The sequence below is a fragment of the Saccopteryx leptura genome, chromosome 8 (genome assembly GCF_036850995.1).
Source record: "Saccopteryx leptura isolate mSacLep1 chromosome 8, mSacLep1_pri_phased_curated, whole genome shotgun sequence".
Taxonomy (NCBI): Eukaryota; Metazoa; Chordata; class Mammalia; order Chiroptera; family Emballonuridae; genus Saccopteryx; species Saccopteryx leptura.
The window spans coordinates 57,389,776-57,416,343 of NC_089510.1; the positions used below are offsets into that span (position 1 = coordinate 57,389,776).

At 37.9% G+C, this 26,568-nt stretch overlaps 1 protein-coding gene across 11 annotated transcripts in view; it reads right to left on the minus strand.

Moving 5' to 3' along the window:
* DLG1 (discs large MAGUK scaffold protein 1) overlaps positions 1-22,437 on the minus strand; it is a 301,581-nt gene extending 279,144 nt beyond the window's left edge. For 6 of the 11 annotated variants that reach the window (XM_066347982.1, XM_066347981.1, XM_066347980.1 and 3 more), the window contains exons 1-4: positions 22,006-22,436; positions 21,509-21,558; positions 20,703-20,834; positions 6,036-6,202 (exon numbers count right to left, since the gene is read on the minus strand). In XM_066347982.1, the coding sequence (XP_066204079.1) occupies positions 6,036-6,202; positions 20,703-20,834; positions 21,509-21,527 (318 nt within the window). In that variant the 5' untranslated portion in view covers positions 21,528-21,558; positions 22,006-22,436. Of the gene's footprint in view, positions 1-6,035; positions 6,203-20,702; positions 20,835-21,508; positions 21,559-22,005 lie in introns of all 11 variants that reach the window. The other 5 variants (XM_066347976.1, XM_066347975.1, XM_066347974.1 and 2 more) reach the window with 1 other exon arrangement.
* Positions 22,438-26,568: the final 4,131 nt, after the last annotated feature.

Genomic DNA, 26,568 nt, shown 5'->3' on the forward strand with positions numbered 1-26,568 from the left:
TCAACACCAAAAAAACAAACAATCCAATTAAATGGGCAAAGGATCTGAATAGATACTTTTCCAAAGAAGACATACGGACGGCCAATAGACATATAAGAAGATGCTAATGGTCACTAATCCTCAGAGAAATACAAATTAAAGCCACAGTGAGATATTATCCTTCACCTGTCAGAATGGTTATTATCAATAAATCAACAAACAAGTGTTGGTGAGGATGTGGAGAAAAGGAAACCTTCGCGCACCACTGGTGGGAATGCGGACTGATGCAGCCACTATGGAAAGCAGTATGGAGTTACCTCAAAAAATTAAAAATGGAACTGCTTATCACCCAGAAATTTCATTCCTGGGAATACATCCAAAGAAATCTGAAACACTAATTCTAAACAATATATGCATCCCTATGTTCACTGCAGTGTTATTTACAATAGTCAAGATTTAGAAGTAGCTCAAGCATCCATCAGTAAATGCGTGGATAAAAAAGCTGTGATATAGTTACACAATGGAATACTATTTAGCTGTAAAAAAATTAAATCTTGCCTTTTGCAACAGCATGGATAGGTTAAACTTTAGGATAGACCTAAAGATTATTATGCTAAGTGAAAAAAACCAGTCAGAGAAAGACAAGTACCATATGATTTCACTTATATGTGGAATATAATGAACAAAATAAACTAACAAAAAAGGGCAAAAATCACATGATAAAATTAATAGACCAAGGACATTTTAAAATTACTATAACTCTATCCCATATGTTCATGAAGACAGAGGAAAGCATGAGCATGTAATGAGACACGGAAAATAAAGAAGGAACCAAATTTCTAGAGGTAAAAATTAAAATGTCTGAAAAGAAAAACTGACTGAATGAGACTAATAGATTAGGCACTTCAAAAGAAAGATTAATAAATCTAAAAACACAGCAATAGAAAATATCCAAAATCTAACCCACAGAGAAAAAGGATGGGAGAAAATAAAGAATCACATCAATGAGCTATGAGACAATTTTAATCAACCTAATGTAATTAGAGCTCCTGGAGATAAGGAGGGGTAACAGAAAAATTACTATACTTTAAAATAATAAAGTTGAAGAAACATGGATGGACCTAGAAGGTATTGTGCTAAGTGAAATAAGTCAAAGACAAATACCACATGATTTCACTTATATTTGCAATCTAAAGAACAAAAAATAAAGAAAACAGAAACAGACTCAGAGAACAAACTTATGGTTGCCAGATGGGAGGAAGGTTGAAGGGGGCTGTGTGGAAAAGGTGATGGGATTAAGAAGGTGATGGGATTAAGAGGTACAAATTGGTAGTTACAAAAAAGGCACAAGGATGTACAGTACAGCATATGGAATACGGTCAATAGTACTGTATAATAATAACTACATATGAAGCCAGGTGGATACTAGACTTACTGGGGGTCACTGTAAATTATAAAAGTATCTAACCACTATGCTGTAATTCTGAAACTAAAATATTATTAAATGTCAACTGTAACTGGAAAATTTAAAAAAAGATCGCCGATCACAGATTATAATACAAAATAAAATAATGAAAAAGTTTAAAATACTGTGAGGATTACTAAAACGTGACAGAGAAGAAGTGAGCAAACTGTTGGAATAATGGCGCTGATAGACTTGCTTGACAGTTTCCACAAACCTTCAATTTGTAAAGAACACAGTATCTATGGAGGGCAATAAAGCAAAGCATAATAAATGAGGTATGCGTGTACAGTGAAGCTACTCAGAAAATAATTGTGCAACAAAATTGCACATTCTAATCATCCATTAGCCTGAAATGTCCTTACCAACATCTGCTGATTTGTCAAACTTTGACTTCACTTTCAAGATCCAGCTTAAATGAGCATTCCCCTTAATTATGTGAGGTGACTTCTACATAATTAAAAACATGTATCTATAAAGTTATGAATTTTTGCAATAAGCATGTATCACTTTGGCAATCCAAAAAGAGAGAGAAGTTGGTTGGGTTTTTTTTTAAGAACACATGAGGAGAAGACATTGCTTTAATACTAAAGATAATAATAAATGCAGATACAGATAGATATAGAACAAAACTATTTGACTTAATAAAAACATCATAAAGTCAAAACTCAGAATTCAAGATTAATCGAAGGTGCCTTCTCACAGCACATAAATCTACAACCATTGTGGCATACTTAGCTTTAACACACTTATTTTCTTAGTAACTATAAATATTTTGCCACGTCTTCTTCCTAGATTAACTGCTTGGTATAATATTGCAGTTCTCTCACTTCTCTCAGATTTCATTACATTTCTTTCCATTTCAAAATTCTTGATCTGGGGGTATGCCCTTCAGTTCTACTATTAGCATCTATCATTTTAACACTGGCCTAAGACTATCATAAGATATAAACATAAAAATATTTAAAAATTACATAATAGTGAATGTAAAATAACAGCACAATGGTTATCAAAATACACTTGCAGTCATCTCATATACAATTCACTTAGTACATCTATCAGTTTTGGTCTTGACGGTATTTTTCATTTACAGGGGCTTTGCAAAGGGGTTGTGTCTTATTTTAAATTTTGAACATTCAGTTTTTTTAATACATTGCTTAAAACCTGGAATTAAATGAGACAACACTATAAATTTGGTGGTGGGACAGGAAGTTCAGACTAGTGTCTCACTAATGTATTATATTTGACAGAGAGAGAGAGATTCTGCTAGAGAAATAAAGCATCAGAAAGAAGGATAAGAACTTTGAGGGCACTGTTAAAGGAAATAGGAAAAGGAACTAACCACCAACACATAGGATTGTCAATAATTTTTAAGGCAGAAATTAAAAATTGTAACAATTCATGAAGTTGTACTGTAAAATTCTGTCAGACAATAAGAAATGAAGTGGAGTTCTGCTTCAGGAAAATAGAATTATAGGATAGATGGTACCAAAGGTAAGAAATGTACTAAATTTGAACATGGACTGATAATAGTAAATTGATACTGTCAACTGTATCAATTTTAAATTTCTTCAGCCTGATAATTACATACTAGATGTTTTTAGAAATGTTCATAAAATAAAACAAAAATATTAGGAAAATATCCTTGTTCAAAAGAGATACATGCTGAAGTATTGAAGAATAAAGGTTCATGTCTGCAATTAATAGGTCAGCAAAATTTTTTTAAAGTTGGTGTATATGTAGAAAGAGCAAGAAAATGTGCCAAATTAGTTAATATTCTCATTGTCAATTTGCAGTTTTTAAAAATAAGATTAAGCATCTCTTCATAGGTTTCTTGACCCATCTGTGTTTTTTTTCTAAACAGCCCATTCACATTCTTTGGTCATTTTCCTAGTGAATGTTGTTGTTTTTTTCCTTTTTTTTTCCTACTTGATAAAAGAGAATATTTAATTTGTTTTCAAACTAAACTCTTAAAATCATAACTACTATTCAAAAGACACAAAACAGAATTGAGGGAAATTTTTTGAAAAAAGAAGACAAACAGGACTGAGAAAGTTAACTTATTTTCTAGAGAATTCTGCTAATATTAGCATTAAATATCTTAATTAGATAGTAATTTACTTGCTTTCTTGTACTTGATGTCATCTTTTCTAGTTTTCTGACTTTTTTCTTGAGAGGGTTGGAAATTAGTCCTTTTACATAAATGTGACAACTTTCCTCCCAGTTTATCATTTCTCATTTGCTTATTGTATCTTTCAAGATACGTAAGTTCTATAATCAAAGTTCAAACAACCAAACTGTGAAGTCCCCACAAAGATATTCTATGTCAGCATTCTTAACATCTTTCAATTTTTCTGTGTCTTCTTTGTTCTTGTGTTTAGAAAAGCTTTCCTTATCCAAAAATAATTTTTAAAAAAAAGTTTGTTTTTATAATTTTTTTTTTACCTTTGACTCTCTGAATGTACATTTACCACTTGAAAGATACTGTATTGTCAGGAATAGGATTGTCACAGACTGAATTTAAAGTGTCCCTCAAGACTCAGATGTTGAAATTCTAAGCTCCAAAATGATGGTATTAGCAGGTAGGGCCTTTGGGTGTTAATTAGATGAGGGTGGTCTTTATGAATGGGATTACCAGTAGTATCCTTATAGCAACCCCAGAATGATCCCTCACCCCTTCCTCAGTGTGAGGACACACTGCAAGAAGATAGTTGGCCATTTATGAACCAGGAAGTGGCTCTCACTAGACACTGAATCTGTGGGTGAGTGGATCTTGGACTTCCTAGCCTCCAGAACTATGAAAAGTAAGTCTGTGTTGTTTATAAGCCACTCAGTCTATGGTATTCGTTACAGCAGCTTGAAAGAACTAAGACAGGATAGTGCATCCTTTTCTGCTGGAATTTCTCATTAAATTAGGCAATTTATCCTACTCCTATATACATCTTGTTTCCTTTCAAATACCATACTCTCCCTTACAATCTCTAAATGTAACACATTTATTTTAAAATTAGGTTTACTTTTATGATAATGACACATGCATATTATTTTTAAAAGTAATAAAACATAAATAAGAAAAAAATCATTACCCAGAAACAACCACTAATATTAAGCAAACATTATTCTAAACACCAGACATATGTTCAAAGTAAAGGACATACATACCAAATCCAAAAAAAGTTATATAAAAACAGAACTGTCCACTTATCTAACCTTAATAATAATATACTTTTACTGGTTATAGTGAGCCAGCCATTACCTAAAAATAAGCAAATCAACTCTAAGAACTCTGTGCTTTATAATCAATCACATCTCAACTACATAAGTCAGATAATAGGAAAAATTAGTAAAGAACTGAGTAAGAAAGTCAATTCTCTTAAAATGTACCATGTTTCTAACATAAACTATTATTTTGAACCTACAACCACAATAAATGTGAAATAGGAACTATTACTGATTAACATTTTTAAAATCTATTTGAAATAGACTATGATAAGCACAAATGACATATCAACTAAAGTGAGTAGAAACTGAAATTATCCAAGAGAAAGTCATGAAAAATATAAGAGGAAAATAAGGATACATAGAAAATACTACACAAAACTCTCTAATCAAAGAGAAATATAAGAACATACCAGGATTAGTAAAGAGAAGTGTAAATTGGGTGTTAAGAGGTCTGAAATCCAAAGGTATACTTTCCCAAACTAGCTACATTAAGTTGGATCAAATCATTTATTTTCTTCTGGATGTCTCCTCATCTTTAAAAGGAAGGAGATAAAATATTTTTATTTTTCTTGCTCTGAAATTCTGCATTTCTGCCACTTAAATGAGAAACTGAGAAACTATCTCCTCCATTACCAAAGGGTACCTGGTTGCTGCCCACGACTACTTGTCCCTGATTTAATACTCATCAAACAGTGGCTGATTCAATTTTCCAAGCACTTCTCCAGTACAAACTAGAAGTGACTAGAACCACATTCAGTCAGACAACCACCTTCAAATGACTAAGTTTTCTCAGACAGAATTTTCATTACAAAATGCAACTTATCTGTCACGTTATATCTACCAGCAAGAGTATATTAAAAAATACCATGAAAATAATTATGAAAACTGAACAAAAAGTTTTAATTATAAAAATATGTAGAAACCAATGCTGATTTATTGATCAGTCTCTAGTGAGTTTTAATAATGCAATCCCTCAAGCCAATAAACAAAATCCTTGGGATAAATGTAGTACTAAACTGGCAAGGACTACAAAATCATATTCAATTTCTAAGAAAGACTACCAGAGCAAAACCATCTTTTTCAAGTATAATTTCTATCTAATTATCACAGATGAACCTCAATAAAGTCTATCGCGCAAAGTGTTTTTTAATAGTCTAAAGCAACTATTTCAGACCTCAAACCATTCACAACATTTTAAGACAGGAACACCAGAAATTCTGAGCTTTTCAAAAATATTTTTAATCCCATCCTCTTTATTCCATTATTAATGATATTTCTACAAAAATATCCATTTTAGTGAAATGAAAAAACTTAGTAGCCCCAGTAAAGTGATCACTAAGAAACAGCTTAAGGGGAATTTTTTTTATCTTACCTCTACACTAGGGCTAAGGCTGCTTGGCAGTGTTTCTGAAGTCACAGTAGTGCTTGGAAGGCTGGAAATTTCCCAAGTATTTACAGGCTGTACTGGTTCAGACTGTTTTGAACGATCTACACATTTTGGATTATCCAGTAAGGTCACTTCATAAAATTCTTGAATATCTAGAGGTGAGGGGTAAAAAAAAGGATTTATATTTCCTAATTAAACTATGTATTGCTAAAACAACATAGTCTAAAAGCAAAAATTTTACTCTATATTAATAAATCCAATCTTACAATATACACAATAAATATTTTCTCATTTTATTATATCACAAGCATATCAGAACCTGCAAGGCACAGTGTAAAAGTCATGGGCTTCTTATACTTCAAAGTCAGTGCTGAATTCAAATCTCTACTCCTTCATCAATTAGGTACATGTTTGGGTAAGTTACCCTTCACCAATTAGCTACCATGTTTAGGTAAGTTACTTATCCCCTGATAGCCTGCCTCTTTCCATTATGAATTGTTACAAGGACTGAGTGTAATACCTGTAAAGCATGTAAATAAGCTCCTAAGAGAGAGCAGCTATTATTACTGTAAATTCTGTATAGATGAGTTGGTACTGATATTTTATATCTTTGTACCTCCAATATCCAAGGCCAGGAGTATAAACCTCTCAAGTGATTTTAATTGCTCTTCTAACCAAAGTATAGCAAAACAAATAAATTAATTAAAGTAAAATCAAAGAACTAGAAACATTTGCAAATACTGGGAAGAAAGGAAGTACAGAATTCCAGAAATATCCTCCAAGGAAAAAGTTTTCTAGCATTTAATAACAATTGACATCACCCTAAACAGAGAAACCAATAAACCATGAAACATTTCTCAAACAAAAGAAGTAAGGCAATACTAACTCAGGATCAGAGTAAGATCTAAATACAGATGAAAGAATGTGTAATGACAACATAATACAGGCAACCACGGTCAATTTCTAAGAAAAATATTTGATTTAATGAAAAAAAATTAAGTAAAGACCTTAACAGACACCCCAAGAAAAAAAGACATACAGATAAAAAATAAACACATGAAAAAATATCCCACATTATCATGGAAATTAACATTAAAACAATGAGACACCACTGTATGCCTATTAGCATTGCCAAAACACAGAACACGAACACCAAATGCTGGCAAGGACATGGAACAAGAGGAACTCTCATTCATTGCTGGTGGAAATGCAAAATGGTACACCCACTTTGGAAGACAGGTGGTTTTGTTATGAAGCCAACCATACTCTTACCATACAATCCAGCAATGGCACTCCTCAGTATTTACCCAAATGAGTTGAAAACTTAAATGTCCACACAAAAATCTATACACAGATGTTTGTAGCAGTTATTCATAACTCACAAAATTTGGAAGCAACCCAGATATACTTCAGTAGATGAATGTATAGACAAACTGTGGCATATCCAGACAATCAATATTATTTAGCACTTAAAAAGAAAAGCTATCTAGCCATAAAAGGATGTAAAGGAAAGTTAAATGTATATGCATATTACTAAGTGAAGAAGCCAATCTGAAAGGCTACATGTTGTGTGATTCCAACTATATTACATTCTGAAAAAGGCAGAACTATGAGACAGTAAAAAAAAGAACAGTATAGTGAACAGGGTTTGGAGGTAGGAGAGGGATGAACAGGCAGAGTAACAGGATTTTTAGAGCAGTGAAACTATTCTGTATGAAACTATAATGGTGGATACATGTCATCATACGTAAGTCCAAATATATGCCATCATGAGTGAACACTAAGGTATAGTCTGGACTTTGGGTAATATTGATATATCCATGGAGTTTCATCAACTGCCACAAATATAGAATTTTGGTGAAGAATGTTAAGTAACAGGAGACTAAGTGTAGTGGCAGGGAGTATATGGGAATTCTCTGTACCTTTCTCTCAATTTTGCTGTGAACCTAACATTGCTCTTAAAAACAAAGTCTTCTTTAAAAATAGATATGAGCTATCAAGCCATGAGAAGATATGGAGCCTGACCAGGCAGTGGCGCAATGGATAGAGTGTCGGACTGGGATGCGGAGGACCCAGGTTAGAGACCCTGAGGTCGCAAGCTTGAGTGCGGGCTCATCTGGTTGAGCAAAGCTCACCAGCTTGAGCCCAAGGTCGCTGGTTCGAGCAAGGGGTCACTCGGTCTGCTGCAGCCTCCCCGGTCAGGGCACATATGAGAAATCAATCAATGAACAACTAAGGAGTCGCAATGAAGAACTGATGTTTCTCATCTCTCCCCCTTCCTGTCTGTCTGTCCCTATATGTCCCTCTCTCTGACTCTCTCTCTGTCTCTGCCACACACACACACACACACACACACACACACACACACACACACAAAGATATGGAGAAACCTTAAATGCATGTGGCTAAGTGAAAGAAGACAATTTGAAAGGCTACATACTTATGATTCCATCTACATGACATTCTGGAAAAGGCAAAACTATGGCTTGACCATGGTGGTGCAGTGGTTAAAGCACTGACCTGGAATGCTGAGGTCGCCAACTTGAAATCCTGGGCTTCCCTGGCCAAGGCACATATGAGAAGCAACTACCACGTGAGTTGATGCTTCCCACTCCTCTCTACACCTTTCTCTCTCGCTCCTCTCTCATTTTAAAATAAATAAATAAAAATCTTTAAAAAAAAGTCAAAACTATGAAGATAATAAAAAGATCACTGGTTGCCAGAGATTCTGGTTGAGGGAAAAAGAAATGAACAGGTAGAGTATAAGAGATTTTTAGGGCAGTAAACTATACTGTATGATACTAAAATGGTGGATACATGTGTCAGAGCAACAAATGTGTATGTCAAGTTTATCAACATATATCTACACAAAGAGTGAACGCTAATGTATTTGTGAACTTTAGTCAATAACAACATACTAATAGTGGCTTATCGAATGTAATAAATACATCACACTAATCCAAGATGTTAATAATAGGGAAATGGGAGGGGGTTGATAATGATATGGGAACTCTGTATTTTCCACCCAATTTTTCTGTAAACCTGAAACTGCTAAAAAGAAAATTAAAGTTTAATAATTTAAGAAAATGTATAGGCCCTGGCCAGTTGGCTCACTGGATTAAGCATTGGCCCAGAGTATGGACGTCCCAGGTTCAATCCCTAGTCAGGGCACTCATGAGAAGCAAACATCTGCTCTCTTCCCCTCCCTATCCTCCTTCTCTTTCTCTTCCCCTCTCTCAGCCAATGGCTGGATTGGTCTGAGCATCAGCCTCAGGTGCTGAGGATATATAGCTCAGCTGATTCAGGCACTGACTCCAAACAGGGTTGCAGGGTGGATCCTAGTTGGGGCACATGCAGGAGTTTATCTCCCCTCCTCTCACTTAAAAATAAAAAGAAAGAAAATGTATAATGGAGCATAAGTAATAAACTTTATTTTAAAAAGCAATCTCATATTTTACTTCAAAATATTTCCAATGTATTAAAGATTCAAACGTTAAAAATAGAAGCCATGAAAGAAACTAAACATAAGTAAATGTTTTTAATAATCTTGGGCACAGAAAACCTTTCTCAGCATGGTACCAAGAACAAAAAGCACGTGTGTGCGCATGCGTGCGTACACACACACACACACACACACACACCCTAGTAAATCTAACCATATATAAGCATACCTGTGAGTTTTGGAAATAAAAGTTTAAAATTAAATGACAAACAAAGAAGCTAGTTGCAACTTATCGGACAGGCAGAGTTAGTATCTATAACAGATTTTATAGCTTTAAGAAAAAAGGAGAAAAAAGGTGATGGGAAGGGCAACTGACATGAACAAAAAATTCACAAAAGAAATGAAAATAACCAATGATGTAAGAAAATTCTTACATGGCTGGTTATTTCTTTATTCAAAGAAATACATAATAAAACACAAAAATGACTAACTTTATTCCATATATCATAGTAGAAAATATTTTTTAAAAGGGTAATATTCCATATTGCTTTACAGTATAGTAATTAGTCATTCTTGAACATACTGCCTAAAAAATTAAATTTATATAACATTTCTAAAGATAATTTAACAAATTACATCAAAAATCTTTTAAAAATGTACATCCCCTTTTACCAAGCAATTCATTTCTAGGAATTTATCCAAAGGAAATAATAAAAGATATAGAAGAAATAGGCACATACAAATGCAATTATTGTTTATAATTAAAAAAATGTATATGCCTAAGTGCTCTAGGAAATTATTAATAAAACTACAGTAAATCTGTACAATGTAAACACAATCATTTAAAATGGTACAAACCTACTGAAGTGGAAAAACATCCAATAATTTTGTGCTATAGTACAAAAAAACAAACACACTATATGCACTTAGGCAAATTCAACTATAGCACTTTCCTCTGCCAAAAAAGGGGAAATTTCTACCTATCAGACCACCCAGTAAGTGAATATCACAAATAAAAAATTAGAAGGTAGAAAACTGATCCCTTGGATAGTGTCCATTTTCATATGCTTCTCATAATGTGGGCACCTCTGTATTTTACTGTGCTGAGTGATTCTAGAATTATGAGCTTTTAGTAGAAGAGGTTACTTAATCACAAGGCAACAACTTCATCTGTTGCTCAAAACAATGCTTTCTTTCCACTATAGAAAAAAACAATTGTATTGTAGTTAATGAGAGATAGTGTTAAATTCCTGAAGGATTTTCAAGGGTAATTTTAATCTGATGTGATATTTTCACCTTACATGCTGATTTTAAATGTCAATTCCCATGAAGAAAAACAATTCTATTTTATTTGTGTAGAGAGTCTGCTCTGCAAAATGGAAGTGTATATACATATATACACAGAGTAATATTCTAAAAAAATATTCACTCTATGCTAGAAGTAGGAGAGAAGGCTGAATAAACACTAAAATAAAATCCTGCCATTTCAGAGGAAAAAAATTGTATCAGTTAACTGATTAAAAGTACAATGTTTTTATTAACTAAAATATACAATGGCACGATTCACTGCTTTCTTCTAAGCCAATGTACATTTAAATAGCCATTTGGATGCCCAGAGAAAAGAATATCATATGAAACTTAAAGATATGCATTACAGTTTTTAACATACTAGAAATAGGAAAAATGTTCGGCCCAATGTTCAAAAATAAATTACTTCAACACTTCAAATACTATTCGACTAACAGTCATAGGGTATTCACATGCATATTCTTTAAAACAACTTGTGTATCAAAAGAAGCTAGAACTTCTGAGAAACAGTTGATTTCAAGGCTGGAACACTTTGTTATGCCAAAAGAAAGACAATGCTAAAAGAGAGAGAAAGAGAGAGAGATGGGGGCATAAAGACAAAAGAACAAGCTGTGATTTATCCCACTTGATAAATCTGAGACATTCTGAGTATCAAAACTATTTAGTAATAAATTATCAACCACTGAAAGAAGATAGCTACATCAATAAAAGGGAGGAAGAAAGCTCTTAATTATAGTAAGATGCCAAGTGTTAATTGGAAAATGTAGAGGGGTGCTACTTTTACAAACTTGTCATTTTTAACAAAGTAAAAGCTGATTCAGGAAAGTATTATCAATGGATGCTAAATTGGAGGTGAAATTTTTGCAAAAAAGCAGGGTATATGCATGGTGTCTAAGTGTCTCCTCTTCATACTGTTTATAAGATGTGAGGGAGGCCCTGGCCGGTTGGCTCAGCGGTAGAGCGTCGGCCTGGCGTGTGGGGGACCCGGGTTCGATTCCCGGCCAGAGCACATAGGAGAAGCGCCCATTTGCTTCTCCATCCCCACCCCCTCCTTCCTCTCTGTCTCTCTCTTCCCCTCCCGCAGCCAAGGCTCCATTGGAGCAAAGATGGCCCGGGCGCTGGGGATGGCTCCTTGGCCTCTGCCCCAGGCACTAGAGTGGCTCTGGTCACAGCAGAGCGACCCCCCAGGAGGGGCAGAGCATCGCCCCCTGGTGGGCAGAGCATCGCCCCTGGTGGGCGTGCCGGGTGGATCCCGGTCGGGCGCATGCAGGAGTCTGTCTGACTGTCTCTCCCCGTTTCCAGCTTCAGAAAAATACACACACACACACACACACACACACACACACACACACACACACAAGATGTGAGGGAAAAAAACAGGAACTATAGAGTAATGAGGTAACACCTTAATTGGGTGATTAAAATTAACATCACCAACGAAGGGCAGATGACGTGTACCTCTGGATATACAGAACCCCACAAAACTTACCATCTGAATCTAATAAGCAGAGAAACAATATATATAAAAAAAAGGAGCAACAGGGAACTATATTCAAAAATGCCAATGTCAAGACAAAGAAAGAATGTGGAAATGTGCCTAGATTAAAGGAGACTTAAAAAATATGACAACTAAATGCAAGACCTGATTCTAGACTGGATAGTATACTGGAAAAATACTTAGAAAAGGAAAATTTTAATAGAGAAAACTTGACCCTACATTGATAAAACAACTTAAACTAGAAGAAATATTTACAGATGCTTTTATAGTTCTGATTAAAAGGTTCTAAAGAGCCTGACCAGGTTGTGGTGCAGTGGATGGAGTGTCGACCTGGGAGGCGGAAGGCCTAGGTTTGAAACCCTGAGGTCACTGGCTTGAGCATGGAGTCACCAACTTGAGTGTGAGAACAGACACATGACCCCACAGTTGCTGGCTTGAACCCAAAGGTCACTGGCTTAAAACCCAAGGTTGCTGGTTTGAGCAAGGGGTCACGGGCTCTGTGGGAGCCCCCCCCCCATCAAGGCACATATGAGAAGCAATCAATGAACAACTGAAGTGCCACAACTACGTTGATGCTTCTCATCTCTCTCCCTTCCTGTCTGTCTCTCTGTCACTTAAAAAAAAGAAAGAAAAATAAGGTACTAAAGAGAATTCAAGTAGATTCAATATAATCAAAGCACTGCTTCAGATCAACAGTAAATGAAACTATTAACAAGTAATCAAATTCAATCAAAACCACCAAGTGAAAAATTAATAAAATTGTCCTCCAATTCCATAAAGTTTTAGCCAATAGAGGCTGTGGAGAAAAAGGAACCTCCATTCATTGCTGGTGGGAATGCAAACTGGTACAGCCAATTATGGAAGACAGTATGGTGGTATGTCAAAAAATTAAGAACAGAATACCATATGACTCAGCAATACCTCTACTGGGTATCTAACATAAAAAATTCAAAGCCCTAGCCGGTTGGCTCAGCGGTAGAGCGTCAGCCTAGAGTGCGGAGGACCCGCGTTCGATTCCCGGCCAGGGCACACAGGAGAGGCGCCCATCTGCTTCTCCACCCCTCCGCCGTGCCTTCCTCTCTGTCTCTCTCTTCCCCTCCCGCAGCCAAGGCTCCATTGGAGCAAAGATGGCCCGGGCGCTGGGGATGGCTCTGTGGCCACTGCCTCAGGCGCTAGAGTGGCTCTGGTCGCAACATGGCGATGCCCAGGATGGGCAGAGCGTCGCCCCTGGTGGGCGTGCCGGGTGGATCCCGGTTGGGCGCATGCGGGAGTCTGTCTGACTGTCTCTCCCTGTTTCCAGCTTCAGAAAAAATTCAAAAAAAAAAAAAAAAATTCAAAAACACTGGTATGTAAAGGCACATACACTCCCATGTTCATCACAGCATTATTCACGGTGGCCAAGACATGGAACCCACCAAAGTGTCCCTCAATAGAGGACTGGATAAAGATGTGGTACATATATACAATGGAATACTCAGCCATAAGAAATTATATATTGTTATTTATGACAACTTGGATAAACCTTGAGAACATTATACTAAGTGAAATAACTAAATCAGAAAAAGCTAAGAACTATATGATTTCACACATAGGTGGGATATAAAACTGAATCTCAGGGACAGAGATAAAAATGAAGTGGTTACCCGTGGAGGGGGCGTAAAGAGAAAATATACAGTGATAGAAATGATCTGACACTGGGTGATGGGCACACAATTCAATCAACAATTCAATTGTTACAGATGCATTCACCTGAAACCTATGTACTCTTATTGATCAATGTCACCGCATTACATATAATTTCTAAGTAATAAAAAAAATGTTTTAGCCAATAGCTTGATCCAGATCCTGTTATTAATATTTTCCTTTCTCAAACCCACCCTGCAAATGTTACACACCTACATTCATATACATATACATACACACACACAAAGTTGGCAACAGACTAAAATATAACATCACTGGAACCAATAATAAGTTGAAAAATCTAAGAAAATTTGACTTTTTACCATTATAACTGGAAGTTCACACTTTGATTAAGTTAAATACACTTTTTAAAATACATAAATTCCATCATTATAAATATTCTCTTCTAAAGTAAAAACTGTTTTAAAAAGATACACTGACCCTACAGATGAACATCTATGTTAAACATGCCTGTTGTTAGTGTCCTTTATCACATTAAAATATTCAACTAATGATAAAGAATATCCTAAAAGTTGACAGTGAATAAAGTGTCTGCATTCAGATTAGCCAAGTTTAATTTCTGGCTCCATAATTTAGCATCCTTGGGCAAGAGGTATCATTTCTCAGTGCTTCAGTTTTCTAATCTATAATGTTGTAATCATCTCATAGATAAATATATACCTCATAGAATTATAATAACTAAATAGATACTTGTATTAGCACATAGAAGGTGCTCAATCAACGTTAGCCATTATTATTTTTTACACACACTTAAGAGTCACATTCTGATATCTATTAGGATGGCTGCTACAGAAAACAGTATGATGGTTCCTAAAATATAACTACTATATGATCGTGTAATCCTCCTTCTGCATATATATCCAAAAGAATTTAAAGCAAGGGCCTCAATGAAATATTTGCACACCCACTTTCATAGCAGCAATACTCACAATAGCCAAGAGGTGAAAATAACCCAAATGTACATCGATGGATGAACAAATAAACAAAAATGTGATATATGCAGGAGGTCCTCGGGTTACTATAGTCTCAACATATGTTTCTAGTTTACAATGCTCACTCCCATAAAAACTTAAAAGAAATTGAGATGTGAGTGTTTCAACTGTTATAAATGTCTTGCAATGCTATAGGCAAATTCTGGAAGAGAAGTCATCAACCTTCCAGACTAGCCTAGAATAATTCTTTAAGGCAGAGAGGCCTGCAACAGATCCTGTACCCTCTACATCAGCTGCTTCTCGAGATGAAACACCTGTAGCACAGGTAGAATCATCTCCAGCGTCTCCTGCATGTTCCTCCGGCAATCCTGATTCACCTGACCCAGTGTCTCCAGCACCTTCTGCAGGTTCTCCTGCCTCTCCAGCTTCGTCCTCCCAATAGGTCACTCTCTCCCACCTTGCAATGCCCCTTCCAGTGTGTAAGCCAACCATAGGAATCAAGGTCAGAAACATTTTTTTCTTTTTTTTTTTTTAAGGCGGGGAGGCAGAGAGACAGACTCCTACATGAGCCCCAACCAGGATCCACCTGGCAAGCCCCCTACAGGGCAGCTGCTCCGTTGCTCAGCAACCGAGTTATTTCAGCGCCTGAGGCCAAGATCATGGAGCCATCCTCAGTGCCCAGGACCAACTTGCTTGAATTGAGCCATGGCTATGGGAAGGGAAGAAGAGAGAGAGATAGAGATAGAGATAGATAGATAGAGAGAGAGAGAGAGAGAGAGAGAGAGAGAGAAGGGGGAGGGGTGGAGAAGCTGGTCACTCCTCTTGTGAACCCTGACCAGGAACTGAACCTGGGACTTTCATATACTGGCTGAGCCAACCGGCCAGGTCTGGATTTTTTTTTTTAACATTCATTTTTTGCCATTTTTTTCTATACAGACTATCCATGTCCTTTCTCTTTTTCTATGACTTAGTTGTGTTTTTATGTTCCAGATTATGATTTTACAACTGTGTTAGGATAGGTAAGTGACTTTGGTTAGGATGTGTTTTGACTTACACCAAAAATTGGGTTATGTCACTGTCATAGGAACAGAACTGTGTCATAACCCAAGAACGCCCTGTATATCCAAAGGAATTATTTAGCCTTAAAAAGGAAGGTAATCCTGTCACATACAACATGGATTAACCTTGAGGACATTATACTAAGTAAAATAAGCCAGTCACAAAAAGACAAATACTGTATGATTCCCCTTATGTGAGGTATTTATAGTAGTCAAATCATAGAGACAGAAAGTAGAATGGTATTTTTACCAGGGGTTTGGGGAAGAAAGAGATGAGTTGTTTAATAGGTACAGAATCTTAGTTCAATGTAAATATACTTCACACTACTGAACTATACCTTTAAAAATGGTTAAGCTGGTAAATTTTGTTTTACAATTAGAAAAATAAGCATACTTTGAAACCCAGTACAAACTTAACTGTCTTTTACCATATTTACAAAAGCAAGCAAAGCTATTCATTAATGGAATAGCAACAAATGACCTAGGAGGAGCTAAAAAAAAAATCTCAGAAACAGACACTGTTATTATATACTCCATGTTCATTTGAAATACCTGCAAAACTAAAATAAAACACTGCATTAAAATATGCTTGCCTGGGTCAGGACACATACAAGAAACAACCAATGAATGCATAAATAAATGGGACAAATCAATGTTTCTCCCTCCCTCTCTAAAAATCAATTAAAAAAAGAATTAAAATATGCTTGCTATATATTGCAGACAAAATATACAAATCATATGACTCAACTTACTCAAGTGTCTAAAGCCAGTCGGATACTGAGTCTCCTGTCACAAAGAAAGCAGATGAGTTCTCTTATCCCATAAGTAACCTTAGGGGTCAGACTGGCATGACATCTGAAGACTACCAAGTTATATTGAATCCCAAACGTAAGCATCAGAAATGGCCTCAAAGCACTATAGACCTGACGACCTACACTACTCTGACTGTAATCAAACCACATTCAGTCTAGTTTACTCACAAAATTTTCAAATAAAGTATAAAAAATGAGAATACAAAATCAAATATATTAATTTTTCAAACTGCTCTCACCTAAATCAGGGATTAAAATTAGCCAGAGTTTATCTTACATTTATATAAAAATAATACTAGATGTTTTAGGAATAAATTTTAAACAAATGCACATGTAACTCATGATTCTTTTTAGATGTGAGCTTTAAATATTCAGCTCTAAAGAAACAACTTAGCTGAAACTTAAAAGTTAATAAAAGATTTTCTGTTTTCAATAATTTTTAAATCTTCAAGCTAAGAGCAAGAACAATGATTGCCGTATTTCACTGAATTGAGGGTATTGCCATTGAGGATATAAATTAGAAGATGCACCATTATTTTATGTGTCACATGGTAAATAAAATCATTGCCAATATACAACAGTTATAAAATGTACCCCAAATTCAAAGATACTGAAATATTTTAAAATTAGTATCTTAAAACTGATATAATACACTATGTACATGTTTGTTCCTCAAATAACCCCAAGGAACCAGAAACCTAATCTATATATCAACTACAGGGAGGGATCAAAATTTCTGTAACACCAAAACCCAAGTCCCACACAAACGGTTTTAAATGCATGAAAACAGTCAATTCAAACTACCAGTTCGTAGAATCAATAAATAAATAATTGATGCAAACTGCAAATTCAAAGAGGTAACTAGATAATTCACTATAGCCTAAGTAAATGGTTTCCAAACTCAGGAAGTTAAGAATCTAAGCACCAAATGATTTTTCAAACAACTCAGGTGGTCAAGACCCCCCCCCCCCCCCGGGTCTCCTTTAATCCAATGCGCTTGTCTGGTCCATGGGTACCAGACAGAGTGCTACCTACTAAAGAAGAAAACAGTTAATCCAGGATTTTTCAGTACATACTATGAAAACAATGGATTCTGGGTTAGCTTAGGGTGATTTATAGGTGTAAAGTATGTTATCACACTCCTTCAAAAACAATGTTGCAGGTGCAGAAAAAGAAAATCTTAGTGACCTAAATATTTTCAAAGACTGAAATAAGTAATAAAGGCTAATAAATCAACTCAGTTTCAGCAAACAGAAAAGAATGCATAGATTTAGTAGTGTCGACAATTCAATTACAGGATGTATACACACAGAAACTTCAACTAAATTTAACTGTTTCAAAATTCCTAAAATTTATTACTTTCCTTAAATCCATATGCCATAAAACACTAAAAGATAAGTAAATCTAAACATCAAAGTAAATTCACAACCAATGAAATTACTCAGGACAAAGATCCACAAATATAAACTTAATAAATAGAAAACTAACTCTATCAGAATTCACTTATGTATAAAAACAGATAAACACATTCAAAACAGGCAAGGCAGAGTATGTTCAAAAAAATGTTCCTCCAAACACAGCAAATCTACCTTCAATCTACAGAAAAATCTAAATAGAGATGGTTTGGTTACTTCACCAACCATTTAATTGTCTTAAGTTGTAGACTTCACATAGAAGAGGACCGCATATGTCTATCAGTGTCTACATCTATCTGTAAATGAGGACTTAAAAGTCATACTATTTTTTTCTAAACAGTGACCCTACTAAATAAAACATTCCTAGGTTTAACGTTGATTTAGAAAACAAGTAACTAAAAACTATTTTTTCCTTCATTTTTGGCTATTTCCAGATGAATTCAATTTAATCATCCATTTAGGGCTTAAACATCAGAGCTTAGAATTTCAAATGTAAAGATGCCCATCAATTTAAACAAACAAACAAAAAAAGACAAAATGCTGGCAATTTCTAAGGATGGGCAACAGGTATAGCAGCTTATTATACTGTTCTCCCTATTTCTGTATAATGTGTTTTAAGTTTAAAGTAATGTTAATTTTTTAATTATTCAGGTGTACTGACGATCTTTAAAATCTTCTTTCATTCTAAAACAAATTCAGTAGAAAGTATCAATTTACCAATAAGTTATTTCACAGAGTACACTAACTTGAAGATGGTCCTCAAATTGTATCAAAAGTTACTCTATCAACAAGTAAATTAGATGTATAGGCTGTACCTACTTGGAAGTTACTGAGGAAATAATACTAATGCAATGAAGTATACGCCTTATTTTAGTAGGTTATATAGATAATGACTAATAAAAAATTTTCATTCTTAGAATTGGAAGGGACAAATTTTCCAGTTCAGTGGTTTCCTTACTTTTCAAGGTAGCTGGAGACTGGTTGTCTTGTTTTATATACTGGGGATTGTTAACAAAATATAAAATTTTGTTTTATAAAAATATCTAGCTTCTTCTTTTTTTTTTAATCTAGCTTCTTTTAAAAAAAGCTTAAGGCCCTGGCTGGTAGCTCAGTTGGTTTAGAGCATCATCCCAATAGGCCAAGGTTACGAGCTCAATCCCTGGTCAGGGTACAATACAAGAATCAACTGATGACTGCATAAATAAGTGGAACAGCAAAAAGATGTTTCTCTCTCTCTCTCACCCCCTTCTTCTTCTCCCTCCAAAATCAATATAAAAAACTTTTTTAATTTATTGATTGAGAGAGAGGGGAAGAGAGAAACATCGATCTGTTTCTGTATGTGCCCTGACCAAAGATCAAACCCACACCTTTGTGTATTGAGAATACTCTCTAACTAACTAAACTATCCAGTCAGGGCTCTGTAAAGTCAATTTTTAAAAATGGCTCAGCCTGACCAGGTGGTGGCGCAGTGGACAGAGCATCAGAACGGGACACGGACGACCCAGGTTTGAAACCCCAAGGTCGCTGGCTTGAGCGCAGGCTCATCCAGCTTGAGCAAGGGCTCACCAGCTTGAATGTGGGATCATAGACATGACCCCATGGTCACTGGCTTGAGCCTAAAGGTCGCTGGTTTGAAGCCCAAGGTCACTGGCTTGAGCATGGGGTCACCTGTTCTACTCAGCCTCCAGGTCAAGGCACATATGAGAAAGCAATCAAAGAAGAATTAAGATGTTGATACTTCTTCATCTCTTTCCCTTCCTGTCTGTCCCTATCTGTCCCTCTATCTTTGTCAAAAAAAAATAAAAAGGCTTAAAAACCACTATTCTATTGCACCCACATTCTACAGCTAATATACTGCCTAGAAAAGGTTTTATGTTTATATAATATTTAATTAATGGCAGTATCAGGAATAGAATTCAGGACTCTTTTATTATTTGTCCAGTTCTTTAAAACAATGCACCACTTCAAATTTAATTTATAGTTAAGAATAAAATTATTTCCATTTTCTTGCCTAGAAAATAAGACTGGACAAAAATCATCTCAAATACCATTTTCTAGTTCTAAAATTCTGACTCCATGAATGCCACGTTTAAACAGAGGACTATATTAAGGTAAATGAATATTTTAAACATAACAGAACTCTAAACATTTTCAACGACTCCAGAGAAATACAAATCAAATACAAAAAGATAACAGTTGTTCAGTCTTACCTTTAGGGTCCTGAAACATTCTACAACTACACCCTCTTTTAATAGTTAATGCTAGGATATGAAACATTGTTTTTTGAAGACCACTGAAATAACCATAGTGGAAGTTTTTCTTAAATATTTTTGGAAAGGATATTGGCTTGTCCAAATATGTAAATCACTGAATGCCTCAAAGAGAACAAGTACATTACTCTCCTGAGTTTACAACAAATAAATTCAAAGAAGCATTAAGCCTAGCTGACATATAATGGTCACAAATAAAGTTTTAATTCCCACCTATTAAAGCCTGAAAGAGGTTGCTCTGAAATATGTTAATAACCCGTTCGATGGAACTTCTGAGCTGTCTATCTTCAGCTTGGCTTAGTTTCGAACGATATTCTTCCAAAAGGTGCAATGCTCTCTGGGTATCTGAGAAAAAATTAAGAGCCCGATTAAAGTTATATATTTACAAGGAAATATTACACACTAGCTATGCAGCAAATTATTCTACAAGACATCAATACAGTTCCCCAAATCCTCCTGGGCAACTAATGCTACTATGTTCATGTACACACCCCTATTTCCTAGAATGATTCAAAAAATTTAAACATATGTCACAGTTAGAAGGAAAGTGGGTAGAATGTAATAATTGTGTACTGGTAGTCTACCACAATAAAAGACCATTTGATCAAAGTATTAGTAACATGGTTTCATCTGACTTGATATGCAAAAGCAGATTATAATTTGTCATTATAATCGAGTTTCAAAATAATAGTTCTTAACCAGTATCCCACATTGGCTGATAAAATGTTTACTAAGACTGATAAAGTAAAATATTAAAACACCAATTCACAGTTTTTAAAAGAACATCTGAGAGGGGGGAAAAATGCCTCTCTAGGGACCAGACAGATGTTAAGGAAGAAAGTTTGACAAACATATAGGTGTTTCCATCTTCTGAGTGATGCGGGGCTTAGACCTCCTAAGTAGCAAGGATAGGACTGTGCCCTCTCAATAGTTACTCATTTTTAAAACACAGCCATCAGAAAACAGACATCCAGAAAAGCAAGTGACATCTACAAGAGAGTTCCGAAACAAATTCTCACCTTGTTTCCGGACCGGCATTTTTCTTCAGAATCAGGTAGAAGGTACACACCTTTAAAAACGTAAAACAGAAACAGAACTAAAGAAGAGAATAGAATTGTGGTTAAACTAGCATTACTCCCTAAGTCTCAAATCGAAAAACTCCAGCTCTACTTGAAAAACCCATCTGGCAAAGTTTTCCCAAGTGAAAAGCAAAGCCTCAAAACCCAGCAGTGTCAATCAATCTAGAAAGCTTTTACCTAGGGTGATACCTCTGCAAATTACGGGCAGACAGTCGGCTTTCAAATTCTCCGAAGCTGCCACCTCTCCCAAAGGGCACTACGTGCCCTAGTCGTGGGACCACCTCTCATCCTCCCCACCTGCTACAGGGGGGCAGCGATGGGGTGAAGAGGCGCTCCGACCCTTAGACCCTCAGCCAGCAGCGGCTGTAAAGCGTTCCGAGAAAGGGACCAGCTGGGCGGATCGCCCCGCCATGCCCGGGCCCCCTCCTCTCGCTTGCCTTTCTCCTCGCTCGCTTCCTCCGGGCTACTCCAGCGAGGGCCGGACAGGGCAGCGGCCGCTCTCCGCGACGCCCTCGCGCCCCACATGCACACCTCCGCGGGCCCCCACACCTGCGGCGCCGCCACAAAGTTCCTGCGAGCGGCGTGCGCGCGGAGCTGGGGTGCGCCCCGGACCGACTCGGGGCGGCTCCCCCGCCCTGCCCCGCTCCACGTCCCCCAGCCCCGCCTGGGGCTCGAGGAGCTCAGCCGAGGGGGGTGAGGGAACGGGGGAGGAGCTCCACTCGGCGGCCGCACCCCCGCTGCCTCTTCCTCCTCCTCGGCCGCCGCCTCCTCACTCGCCCCAGCCCGCTGGCCCGCTCGCCCTCTCCCCTCCTAGCCGTCCCACCCCCGGAACCTCGCCTCTTTCCGCGCCCCCAACCTCTCTCCCCCCAAACTTTCCGCCAAGATGGCGGCCCCGAAGCTGGATTGCCGCGACCCCACGTGACCGCTTTCCCGGCGCTCTCAGCCAATGGCAAGTGAGGAGGCGGCTCGCGCCGAGCCCGGGCTCTCAGCGCTACCTTTGGGTTACCAGGGGGAGGAGGGCCGGGCGGGGGCTGGGGAGTGGGAAAGCGGACCCGGGAGCATCCCAACTGAGCCTCCCCGCTCTCAGGGGTGACCACCGAAGGGGCTCTGAAGACAAAGGAGTTGACACACGGACTCTACAGGTGTCCGGGGTGGCCCTGGAAGAGCCCGCCTTTACCTCGCCTAGCCCACCGGTGGGTCCCCCGGTTTTGAGCAAGTAGCGCCCCGGGCTTGGAAGGGTCGGGGTGTCTGAAGAGAGACGTGACTTCACCTACGCCAGATCCAAGACACACGTTCCGGGACACCCTTTAACCTCACTAAAAACGTGCTGTTTTCAACTCCACAGCAGGAGAGAGTGCCTGGCGCCCCCGAAGGCAGATCCCTAAGCAAGAACTGCAGTCCTGTGGAGGAGACGACGGCACCACCCACGTTAGGGGGCGGGAGAGGGCGAAGCCTGGGGAAGGGGGTAGGGGGGTGTTTGGACCTGGAGTACTATCTCTGCACTATCTTCCACTTTGCAGATTTTTTAAAGTTACTCTTCGCCCTTCAGTAAAAGTTTTGGGGAGTTAAATTAAAGAAGGGCATGTAAAATGGGGAGATAGGTTAGTTTGATAAGAGTTTTAGGGTTTTACTACATGATTTTAAAGTTTAAGTGATTAATTCCAAGAAAGAATGCATCTAAGTGCGGAAAGAGAAAATCCGTTCCTTCTTTTACTCTCATTCATTCAGCCTGCCCAGTCATCAGTCTCAAGTATTACCTAAACTCGGGCGGCCCCTTTAAGAACTCACCTGTAGCCACCTCCTCGGAAGCCGAGACGCCCTTAGCTCGCACAGCTAGTTTAAGTTTCGACTGCACCTCAGGGCCGGACTGCGGGCGGGACGGGACCCCTGCTCTGCGGCCGAGCTCGCTACCCAGTTTGTAAAAAGAATCCCGCGGAAAGCTTTCCAAGTCACTGCCCAGGTGTTCTAGATTCTGATACCAGGGACCTTCCTGCTCTGAGATCCGGAGGGAAGAATTTGACCAAGGTCACTCAGAGTGGATAACAAAACTAACACTGAGATCGTGTCTTTCAAAACCGGAAGACTCTTCCCGGTCAGTAAACTTGACAGCCTTTCACCGAGGCCATACCCTTGGGATAAAAAGGACAGTCCGGGGAACCTTGTACCGTAAACCATAACAGTTACTCAGAGGTATGCTTAACCACTGCTTTCACTTTTGGATTGCACCTTGGAATCAACTTGTGAGGACCCCACTAGACCCACCTTCTCAGTTTAAGGTAAACAGAGGTCCGAAGGTGGGCAGCAACTTGTCCAAGGACATATAAGCTAATCAGTGACAGCAGCCCAGAATTAGGTCTCCTAATTCTATTCCAGAGCTCTTTCCACTGTGATTTTTGGGCAACTTGACAGTGGTATGTTGGTATATCAGTAGCAGATTTCTATGCTCCCCTGGATAATCCCCTGGATCAAGCATCTTGAGACCTTGAGCAAAAGTTAAAGCAACATCTCAGAAGAAATGGATGGAAAAGTGAAATGAAGCTCTTAAAAGAAATGAGCTTTAAATAAAAGAATTTTTAAAATAGTGAAATAGGGCTTTTTTAATAGTGAAAATGACTGATGCCATGCATGCTATTATTATAAAATTTTCATTGATGAGCTGTGATTCCCTTCTAAGAATGGGTTCTCCAGAATTCAGGAGGAAGGGATTTTGTCCACCCCCTTAATATCATTCATTATTCATAAATGTTCACTTGCTAGGCAATGGGGATAGAAATAAATAAGATCCAAGCCATGCTCTCAGGACCTACAGCCTAGAAGCAAACGGATTTAAGGACAGTGCACCTTTCCCCAGGAACCACTGAAAAGCCAAAATCAAAATTTGTGTGTCAGTGTCATCCTGGTCCTCCCCTAAAAACAAAGAGGAGAAGTAGGAGAAAGAAGAGACAAGGGGGCATGATACCCACTTGTGATCTTCTAGCCCAGGGGTCAGGAATCTTTTTGGCTGAGAGAGCCATGAACACCACATATTTTAAAATGTAATTCCGTGAGAGCCATACAACGACCCGTGTACTTTACGCATTATCCAATAAAAATTTAGTGTTGTCCCGGAGGACATCTGTGATTGGCTCCAGCCACCTGCAACCATGAACATGAGCGGTAAGAAATGAATGGATTATAATACATGAGAATGTTTTATATTTTTAACATTTTTTTTATTAAAGATTTGTCTGTGAGCCAGATGCATCCATCAAAAGAGCCACATCTGGCTAGCAAGCCATAAGTTCCCAACCCCTGTTCTAACTCTATATGCCATGAGAAGTGTCTAAAAGTAGAAATGAAGTTAATATTTATTCCATCTTCAGGGTCCAAGACAAGTCCAGGCCTAATATGAGGGTCCTTTACTTCACATTCCTTTCTATCTATTTGTATTAGTTGCCTATAGCTGCATAATTAATTCCTCAAAACATAGTAGCTTAAATTTTAATAGCTTAGTAACTTAAACAGCAATAAACATTATCTCAGTTTCTGTGGGTTGGGAATTCAGGAGCATCTTAACTGGATAGTTCTGGCTTGGGGTCTCAAAAGATTGCAGACAAGATGTCTATCATGTCTGCAGTCATCTTAAGGCTTAACTGAAATTAAGGGAGTTTCTTCCAACATGGCTCATTCATATGGCCAGTAAGTTGATGCTCGCAGGAAGCCTATGTTTCTCACCATGAAGAACTTTCTATAGGGCTACTTGAGTGTCTTCATGACATAGTGACTGATGTCCTCCAGAGCAAGTGATCCAGGAGAACAAAGCAGCAGCCACACTTTTCATGGCCTAATCAAAAGTAAGACTCCATCTTTCACAATATCCTACTGGTTATTTAGATTAGCCTGAAGAGAATGAATACAAGGAGGTAAGAATCATTAGTGGCCATCTTGGAGGCTGCCTACCATATCATCACAACATACAAAGCAATGACATCTGGATTTTTCCAAACAACTTTCATTTCCTTGAAGGCTTCCTTGCAGTAGCAGCTGCCATTGAATAGGATCCAATATAGAATCTGAGTACTTTTCTGACCTCCTCATTAAAATATATTTTTCAGCCTCAAATTTATTATCTCTCATTTCTAAACCTTCCTTTCCCCACCATCCCAATCAAGATACCCCATAGTTTCACATCTCTGCCTTTGTCCTCTTCCCTGGCCAGGTCCCCGGCCTATTCTCTGTAAAGGTCTCCAGACCCTGCCAGACTACTGCGTCTTTTGCTCCCACTCTGGCAGAGTGGCATTGTGCGGCCTCTGCCAAGGCACTCACTAAACAGAAAGGATTTGATGCCGTCAAAACATTGTCAAAAATGTTTATGCCTGCTTCAGCCACAAGAAGAGAAACAGTGTCGAGAATGATAGAAGTGATCATACTGGTCAGATCTCCACAAAATGCTCAAGGGACATTTCCTGGCTCTAGACAAACCAGCATCTGGAAAGAAGAAACTAGAACAATAGGGAATATGAAACTTTGCCTCATGGGGAATGGTTGTAGAATCTAGGATCATTTCTTTGAGGAAAGACGGGTCCAGAAAGTTTGACTTCAATCAGTCTTACTCTGTGTATCCAGAGGCAGGGAAATGGACGAATGTTACAGGGATACAGGATGTTCTTTAACATGATTTGTCAGAACTGTCCAAAATTCCAAATAGCTGCCCCAGGGTGGTGGGAATTTCCCATTAAGCAGAGGCTGAAAAAGTCCAGTCAGAGGGAGTAGTCCCTTGTCAGAGGGAGTAGATAGATACCCAGGATGTAAGATGGGACTGACTTCTGAGGCCAAAGTTCTAAGAACTTGAAAATGTCCCTTCTTTGGTATTAGTACTGTTTTATCTACATCAAGAATCTATCCTGCATTAAAATAAAAAAAATGACCTTCCTGGATAGGTCAGTTGGTTTAGCATCTCTCTGAAGCACACAGGTTGCCAGTTCAATCATCAGTCAGGGCACATCCAGGAATAGATCAAT